This window comes from Salvelinus fontinalis, chromosome 17, assembly GCF_029448725.1.
Source record: "Salvelinus fontinalis isolate EN_2023a chromosome 17, ASM2944872v1, whole genome shotgun sequence".
NCBI lineage: Eukaryota > Metazoa > Chordata > Actinopteri > Salmoniformes > Salmonidae > Salvelinus > Salvelinus fontinalis.
The window spans coordinates 15,279,691-15,289,303 of record NC_074681.1 but is presented as its reverse complement, the minus strand read 5'-3'; the positions used below and the strand labels follow the sequence as shown (position 1 = coordinate 15,289,303).

The 9,613-nt window shown below is 47.9% G+C and overlaps 1 protein-coding gene across 1 annotated transcript in view; it reads left to right on the top strand.

The window, feature by feature from the left end:
• Positions 1–9,003: 9,003 nt before the first annotated feature.
• The window catches only part of LOC129813767 (epidermal growth factor receptor-like), a 106,365-nt gene continuing 105,755 nt past the window's right edge, over positions 9,004–9,613 (top strand). The window contains exon 1 of the mRNA XM_055866273.1: positions 9,004–9,259. Coding sequence (XP_055722248.1) covers positions 9,166–9,259 — 94 coding nt within the window. The 5' untranslated portion in view covers positions 9,004–9,165. The remainder of the gene's footprint in view (positions 9,260–9,613) is intronic.

Here is a 9,613-nt window from a genome sequence, read left to right as displayed (position 1 = left end):
CCTTATTCTACCCTTCGATCACATACGCACCCTTCGCTCCTCCAGGTCTGTCTCCCTTCAGCAGCCCCACAGAAGACTGAAAACTATGGGTGACAGGGCTGTCAGTTGCACGGCTCTGTGCTGTGGAACACACCTCCATACACTATTAGGGATGCAGAGTCTATGTCCTCCTTTAAAAGGCACAGACAGTGCCGTTCAGAAAAGCTTTCATGGACCTCTGCTATTTCTGTTCTGGGATTGTTTTTATTATTGTAATATATATACACACTACCGGTCAGAAGTTTTAGAACACCTACTCATTCAAGGGTTTTTCTTTATTTTTTACTATTTTCTACATTGTAGAATAATAGTGATGACATCAAAACTACGATATAACACTTATGGAATCATGTAGTAAACAAAAAAGTGTTAAACAAATCAAAATATGTTTTACATTTCAGATACTTCAAAGTAGCCACCCTTACCTTGATGACAGCTTTGCACACTTTTGGCATTCTCTCAACCAGCTTCATGAGGTAGTCACCTGGAATGCATTTCAATTAACATGTGTGCCTTGTTAAAAGTTAATTTGTGGAATTTCTTTCCTTCTTACTGCGCTTGAGCCAATCAGTTGTGTTGTAACAAGGAAGGGGTGGTATACAGAAGACAGTCTTTTACCAAATAGGGATAAGTCCATTTAACGACAAGAACAGCTCAAATAAGCAAAGAGAAATGACAGTCCATCAATACTTTAAGACATGAAGATCAGTCAATCTGGAAGTTTCTTCAAGTGCTGTCGCAAAAACCCTCAAGCGCTATGATGAAACTGGCTCTCATGAGGACCGCCACAGGAAAGGAAGACCCAGAGTTACCTCTGCTGCAGAGGATAAGTTCATTAGAGTTACCAGCCTCAGAAATTGCAGTCCAAATAAGTGCTTCAAGTAACAGACACATCTCAACATCAACTCCTCAGAGGAGACTGCGTGAATCAGGCCTTATTGGTCGGATTGCTGCAACAACAAAAAACACTACTACACCAATATTAAGAGAGTTGCTTGGGGCAAGATTCATGAGTAATGGGCATTAGACCGGTGGAAATCTTTCCTTTGGTCTGATGGTACAAATTTGCGATTTGTGGTTCCAACCGCCTTGTCTTTGTGAGACGCAGAGCAGGTGAACAGTTGCTCTCCACAAGTGTGGTTCCCACCATGAAGCATAGAGGAGGAGGTGTGATGGTGCTTTGCTGGTGACAGTGTCAGTGATTTATTTTGAATTCAAGGCACACTTGACCAGCATGGCTACCACAGCATTCTGCAGTGATACGCCATCCCATCTGGTTTGCGCTTAGTGGGACTATCATTTGTTTTTCAACAGGACAATGACCCAAAACACACCTCCAGGTTGTGTAAGGGCTATTTGACCAAGAAGGAGAGTGATGGAGTGCTGCATCAGATGACCTGTTCTCCACAATCACCCGACCTCAACCCAATTGAGATGGTTTGGGATGAGTTGGACTGCAGAGTGAAGTAAAAGCAGCCAACAAGTGCTCAGCACATGCTGGAACTCCTTCAAAACTGTTGAAAAAGCATACCTCATTAAGCTGGTTGAGAGAATGTCAAGAGTGTGCAAAGCTGTCATCAAGGCAAAAGGTCGCTACTTTGAAGAATAAAAACATCTATTTTGATTTGTTAAACACTTTTTTGGCTACTACATGATGGTTTGAATTGAAGTGTGCAGAGAACAGAAAGATATCAAGGACCTGGAAAGATTCTCTATGAAGGAATGGTCTAATATCCTTCCCAATGTGTTCTCTAATCTCATAAAACATTTGAGAAAAAGGCTCAGTGTCGTTATCCTCGCATGGGCAGGGAGCTGGAGTATTGATGTCACGATCGTCAAAGGGAGAGAGAGAGGACCAAGGCGCAGCGTGTGAAAAATACATCTTCTCTTTATTTAGAAGAAGAAAAACTAAACAAAACAACAAAATAGACGAACGTGAAGCTATAAATGACTAAGTGCAAAAACATGCAACATAGACACAGACATAGACAATTACCCACAAATGCATGATGCCTATGGCTGCCTTAAATATGGCTCCCAATCAGAGACAAATGAAAGACATCTGTCTCTGATTGAGAACCACTTGGGCAACCATAGACATACCTAGAAACATACACTCAACCATAGACATACCTAGTAACATTCCCTCAACACAAACCCATACACTAAACCCAACACCCCCTTTACCATATAACCACCCAAAACACAAACAGTCTCCATGTCACACCCTGACCTAACTAAAACAATAAAGAAAACAAAGAATACTAAGGCCAGGGCGTGACAGTACCCCTCCCAAAAGGTGCGGACTCCGGCCGCAAAACCTGACACATAAAGGGAGGGTCCGGGGTGGGCCTTAATATGGCGGCGGCTCGGGTGCGGGGCGTGGCCCCCACTCCACCATTGTCAATATCCGCTTCGTTGTCTCTGGAAGATCCTGGCTGGCTGGCGGCTTCGGAAGATCCTGGCTGGCTGGCGGCTTCGGAAGATCCTGGCTGGCTGGCGGCTTCGGAAGATCCTGGCTGGCTGGCGGCTTCGGAAGATCCTGGCTGGCTGGCGACTCTGGCTGCTCATGGCTGGCTGGCGACTCTGGCTGCTCATGGCTGGCTGGCGACTCTCGCTGCTCATGGCTGGCTGGCGACTCTTGCTGCTCATGGCTGGCTGGCGACTCTCGCTGCTCATGGCTGGCTGGCGACTCTCGCTGCTCATGGCTGGCTGGCGACTCTCGCTGCTCATGGCTGGCTGGCGACTCTCGCTGCTCATGGCTGGCTGGCGACTCTCGCTGCTCATGGCTGGCTGGCGACTCTCGCTGCTCATGGCTGGCTGGCGACTCTCGCTGCTCATGGCTGGCTGGCGACTCTCGCTGCTCATGGCTGGCTGGCGACTCTCGCTGCTCATGGCTGGCTGGCGACTCTCGCTGCTCATGGCTGGCTGGCGACTCTGGCTGCTCATGGCTGGCTGGCGACTCTGGCTGCTCATGGCTGGCTGGCGACTCTGGCTGCTCATGGCTGGCTGGCGACTCTGGCTGCTCATGGCTGGCTGGCGACTCTGGCTGCTCATGGCTGGCTGGCGACTCTGGCTGCTCATGGCTGGCTGGCGACTCTGGCTGCTCATGGCTGGCTGGCGACGCTGGCTGCTCATGGCTGGCTGGCGACTCTGGCTGCTCATGGCTGGCTGGCGACTCTGGCTGCTCATGGCTGGCTGGCGACTCTGGCTGCTCATGGCTGGCTGGCGTCTCTGGCAGATCCTGGCTGGCTGGCGTCTCTGGCAGATCCTGTCTGGTTGGCGGCTCTGGCAGATCCTGTCTGGTTGGCGGCTCTGGCAGATCCTGTCTGGTTGGCGGCTCTGGCGGCTCCTGACTGACGAGCGGCTCTAGCGGCTCCTGACTGACGAACGGCTCTGACGGCTCGGGACAGACGGGCGGCTCTAATGGCTCGGGACAGACGGATGGCTCAGATGGCGCTTGGTAGACGGATGGCTCAGATGGCGCTGGGTAGACGGATGGCTCAGATGGCGCTGGGTAGACGGATGGCTCAGATGGCGCTGGGTAGACGGATGGCTCAGATGGCGCTGGGTAGACGGACGGCTCAGATGGCGCTGGGCAGACGGACGGCTCAGATGGCACTGGGTAGACGGATGGCTCAGATGGCACTGGGTAGACGGATGGCTCAGATGGTGCTTGGCAGACGGGCAGCTCTGGCCGGCTGAGGCGCACTGTAGGCCTGGTGCGTGGTGCCGGAACTGGTGGTACTGGGCTGGGGACACGCACCTGAAGGCTAGTGCGGGGAGAAGGAACAGGGCATACTGGACCCTGGATACGCACATTAGGCCTAGTGCGTGGTGCCGGAACTGGTGGTACCGGGCTGGGGACACGCATCTCAGGGCTAGTGCGGGGAGCAGCAACAGGATGCACAGGACTCTGGAAACGCACAGGAGGCTTGGTGCGTGGTGCCGGAATTGGTGGTACTGGGCTGGGGACACGCACCTGAAGGCTAGTGCGGGGAGAAGGAACAGGGCATACTGGACCCTGGATACGCACATTAGGCCTAGTGCGTGGTGCCGGAACTGGTGGTACCGGGCTGGGGACACGCATCTCAGGGCTAGTGCGGGGAGCAGCAACAGGATGCACAGGACTCTGGAAACGCACAGGAGGCTTGGTGCGTGGTGCCGGAATTGGTGGTACCGGGCTGGAGACACGCACCATAGGGCGAGTGCGTGGAGGAGGAACAGGGCTCTGGAGACACACTGGAAGCCTGGTGCGTGGTGTAGGCACTGGTGGAACTGGACTGGGGCGGGGAGGTGGCGCCGGAAATACCGGACCGTGCAGGCGTACTGGCTCCCTTGAGCACCGTGCCTGCCCAACCTTACCTGGTTGAATGCTCCCCGTCGCCCTACCAGTGCGGGGAGGTGGAATAACCCGCACCGGGCTATGTAGGCGAACCGGGGACACCATGCGTAAGGCTGGTGCCATGTATGCCCGCCCGAGAAGACGCACTGGAGACCAGACGCGTTGAGCCGGCTTCATGGCACCTGGCTCAATGCCCAATCTAGCCCTACCAGTGCGGGGAGGTGGAATAACCCGCACCGGGCTATGAACACGTACAGGAGACACCGTGCACTCTACTGCGTAACACGGTGTCTGCCCGTACTCCCGCTCTCCACGGTTAGCCTGGGAAGTGGGCACAGGTCTCCTACCTGCCCTCGGCCCACTACCTCTTAGCCCCCCCCCAAGAAATTTTTGGGTTGTACTTGCGGGCTTCCAGCCTTGCCTCCGTGTTGCCTCGTCATATCGCCTCCTCTCGGCTTTCGCTGCCTCCAGCTCTTCACGAGGGAGGCGATATTCTCCCGGTTGTGCCCAAGGTCCCTTACCATCCAATATTTCCTCCCATGTCCATGAATCCTTTATTCCTTGCTCCTGTTGCCACTTGACACACTGCTTGATCCCTTGTTAGTTGGGTAATTCTGTCACGATCGTCAAAGGGAGAGAGAGAGGACCAAGGCGCAGCGTGTGAAAAATACATCTTCTCTTTATTTAGAAGAAGAAAAACTAAACAAAACAACAAAATAGACGAACGTGAAGCTATAAATGACTAAGTGCAAAAACATGCAACATAGACACAGACATAGACAATTACCCACAAATGCATGATGCCTATGGCTGCCTTAAATATGGCTCCCAATCAGAGACAAATGAAAGACATCTGTCTCTGATTGAGAACCACTCGGGCAACCATAGACATACCTAGAAACATACACTCAACCATAGACATACCTAGAAACATTCCCTCAACACAAACCCATACACTAAACCCAACACCCCCTTTACCATATAACCACCCAAAACACAAACATTCCCCATGTCACACCCTGACCTAACTAAAATAATAAAGAAAACAAAGAATACTAAGGCCAGGGCGTGACAATTGAAAACAGGACTGCCAATCATTTGGACCCCTATCTTTCTCTGAGCAAGTGTATTAGTACAAAATTATATAATTTCCCAATTTTTTAATCATACAATATATCTCATTATTTCAATGTATTATATGCAGTCTTTTTTACTCATCTTTATCAAGGGTGCCAATAATTATGGACCTGACTGTATATACAGTCCCCTACTATAAAACAGATATGTATGAAAATGCTCTCAAAGAAAAGGTGACATTCTGTAATGTCGCCTCATTTAAAACATTCAATCTCAAATCCAAAATGCTGGAGTATAGAGCCAAATTAAACGTTTTATCTTCACTGTCCAAATGTATACTCATGTCTATATGCTCATGTGATGAGTACCCTTGCCTTAGACCTGAAGACTTGTGTTGGTTCTACTTGTGTCTTTATTCCCAGATATGGGATCCTCAAGCCAGGGGCGCAACTTTGGTTTTAGAAGTGGGGGGGGATCATAAATATATGTTATTTTTTATCCAGTCGGATAAACATTCAAAACCGTCTACCCGACCGCTCGGAGGTGTCCACACGGTCTTTTATAAAACTGGGGGGGACAAAAATGCAATTCCAGTGTCTGGATGTGTTCACTGAGCCAGTCTCCATTCCATCTGGACACAACTTCTGCAAGACCTGTATTAGTGAAAACTGGGACAGCAGTGACCATTACCAACGTCCACTCTGTCTGGAGATATTAAATCAAAATCAAATCTAGTTTTATTTCTCACATTCGCCAAATACAACAGGTGTAGTAGACCTTACCATGAAATGCTTACTTACAAGGACTTAACTCGTATTTTTATTAACTGCATTGTTGGTTAAGAAAAATATTTACTAAATAAATGAAAGTCAAAAATAAAAGAGCAACAATAAAAAAACAATAACGAGGCTATATACAGGGGGTACCGGTACCGAGTCAATGTGCGGGGGTACAGGTTAGTCGAGGTAATGTAGGTAGGTGTAAAGTAACGGGGGGGGGGGTCAATGCAAATAGTCCTGGTAGCCATTTGATTAGCTGTTCAGCAGTCTTATGGCTTGCGGGTAGAAGCTGTTAAGAAGCCTTTTGGACCTAGACTTGGAGCTCCGGTACTGCTTGCCGTGCAGTAGCAGAGAGAACAGTCTATGGCAATTTTTAGGGCCTACCCCTGACGCTGCCTGGTATAGAGGTCCTGGGAGGCAGGAAGCTTGGCCCCAGTGGTGGGCCTGCCACACTACCGTCTGTAGCGCCTTGCGGTCGGAGGACGAGTAGTTGCCATACCAGGCGGTGATGCAACCAGCCAGGATGCTCTCGATGGTGCAGCTGTATAACTTTTTGAGGATCTGTGGACCTATGCCAAATCTTTTCAGTCTCCTGAGGGGGAATAGGCGTTGCCGTGCCCTCTTCACGACTGTCTTGGTGTGTTTGAACCATGAAGACAGATTCCACAGAATACCTGAGCTATATGTCAACATAACAATCAGAGAGGCTGTTGATAACCATATAGCCCCAGGCAAAGCCCTAGTCCCAGTCAGACCTCCAGGCACTGCCCCAGCCATAGACCCAACCCCAGCCCTTGTCCCAGCCCGAGCTCCAGGCCCTGCCCCAGACATAGACCCAACCCTAGTCTCAGCCATAGCCCTAGTCCCAGCCCTAAAAGTGAGTCTTAAAGACAAAACAAACCATCTGGGAGAAAGAGGCCAGTGAGTGTTAAAGACAAACCATCTTGGAGAAAGAGGTCAGTGAGTGTTAAAGACAAACCATCTGGGAGAAAGAGGTCAGTGAGTGTTAAAGACAAACCATCTGGGAGAAAGAGGTCAGTGAGTGTTAAAGACAAACCATCTGGGAGAAAGAGGTCAGTGAGTGTTAAAGACAAACCATCTGGGAGAAAGAGGTCAGTGAGTGTTAAAGACAAACCATCTTGGAGAAAGAGGTCAGTGAGTGTTAAAGACAAACCATCTGGGAGAAAGAGGTCAGTGAGTGTTAAAGACAAACCATCTGGGAGAAAGAGGTCAGTGAGTGTTAAAGACAAACCATCTGGGAGAAAGAGGTCAGTGAGTGTTAAAGACAAACCATCTGGGTGAAAGAGGTCAGTGAGTGTTAAAGACAAACCATCTGGGAGAAAGAGGTCAGTGAGTGTTAAAGACAAACCATCTTGGAGAAAGAGGTCAAACCATCTGGGAGAAAGAGGTCAGTGAGTGTTAAAGGCAAACCATCTGGGAGACTGGATATATAAGGCACAACAATACAGTGGAGGCTGCTGAGGGGAGGACGGCTCATAATAATGGCTGGAATGGAGCATATGGAATGGCATCAAACCACGTGTTTGATGTATTTGATATCATTCCACGCCAGGCATTACCACAAGCCCCTCCTCCCAAACTAAGGTGCCACCAATCTCCTGTGCAACAATAACTACCTTCCTTCAAAACAGGCAGTTGGAGTGTAGTCCACTTGAAAGAGTATTGATGTTCCTCTCTGTCCACAGCTGAAGAATGCGAAGGCAACAGCAGATCCAGGAGAAATTTAAGGTTACAGCAAGGTGAGTCCTAACCTCTCATATCAGGTTCAATTGTGTTCAGGGTAGGCTGCCATAAACTACAAACCCCACATGCCATAGATCAGCCATACTCAACAGACAGACTGTGGTCTGGATCGGGACCCAGAACGGGGTCAATACGGACTGTGTAAAAAAAAAGAAAAATGGATTCCTTTTTCCTAAGAAACAGTTGCAACACATCCACATTCTCAAAATAGCATAAAAAATAAAACCCTACTGTACCTATTTGTCTTTAGCCAAGCACTCTGTGAGGAGAGTAGAAATGGTAATAACACTGATACACATGATATCCTCTTCCTCCTCTGTTCTGCAACCAAAGACAATTTGCAGAGCCATTAGATTCCAGCATAATGAGATAACGACCGATATGACAAATGTTTTCTATCACTCCTGTCCCCATAGAGTCTGCTCTGTGTACAGAAACACACACACACACACACAGCTCTGTGTACAGCGACACAAAACATCTCTGGCTCGGCGGCCATTTAGATCACTTTGACCAGGCTGATCTTCTGTCAACAATTGTCTGCACATGCTATTAATTGGGCCATTAACTTGTCAGCCCCTGACAGTGTTACTCTAATCACTTGTTTGTTTTAGGTCCAAAAAATAAGTGAGGAAGACTGAGGGTGATAAGATTGCAATATATTGTTGCTATGGTTTTAGTCAGAGTAACGCTTCCTATGAATACCCTCTTCATAATGCATTAGAAGAAGCACATGCATGCCTCTATTTAACTAAAGGCTTATGCATGTCAATTGTAGTTAACTATTTATATAGTCTATCAAATTAATTATGTCTTCTGTATTTTCGTTAATCATGCAAATTACATTAGAATACGTAACTTCATATAGAAAAATTGAAAAGGGACCCTTTGTAATTTCTTATCTGGTGACCTGAGAGGATGCATGAGAATGTACACCAATGGTCCTCCCTACTGATGACGTCAGATATCCCTTCGGTTTCTCTCGCTTTCCTTCGAACGTCTCGTACTGTTGAGAAATACAGGAGGAGAAGGAGCTGTCAAACTTACAAGTAAAGAAAAGTCCTTCAGTTGACGCCACCTCACAGTTTTAATGTAAAGTTAGTTGGATTTTATGCATAATTAGTATGGACTGACACGTTTTCATACATTCGGGGAGGAAGAATGAAGACGAGTTTAACAAAAACCATGGCTACACAGTTTCAAATCTGGATCATTTTCACCTCTTTGGTCTCCAATGCTTTGCCGGAAAAGAAAGGTAAGACAAAGAAATATCATGTGCTTATATTCGCCTATTTTAGTGATTTTTTTTTTTGGAATCCTGGTTATATTTCTTTAGATTATCAACGAAAGTAAAGGCATTTCACTACCGCGAGCGTAAAACACTTTCAAGATTTAGAAACTCCAGACAACCAGCATGGGAAAGAATCCAGTAACCTTAGTGAAGAAGTCTTGCTGGTTATTACTTGTCTGGGACTATGTAGCCCACTTGTAAAAAATAGTTCACTCAAAGTATATTATGATTGCCTACATTTATAGAAAGTTCGATGATAGACTTTCATAGTAGGTACTGTTTGAGGTGCCAAGGAACACAAACATGGACCAATAGACC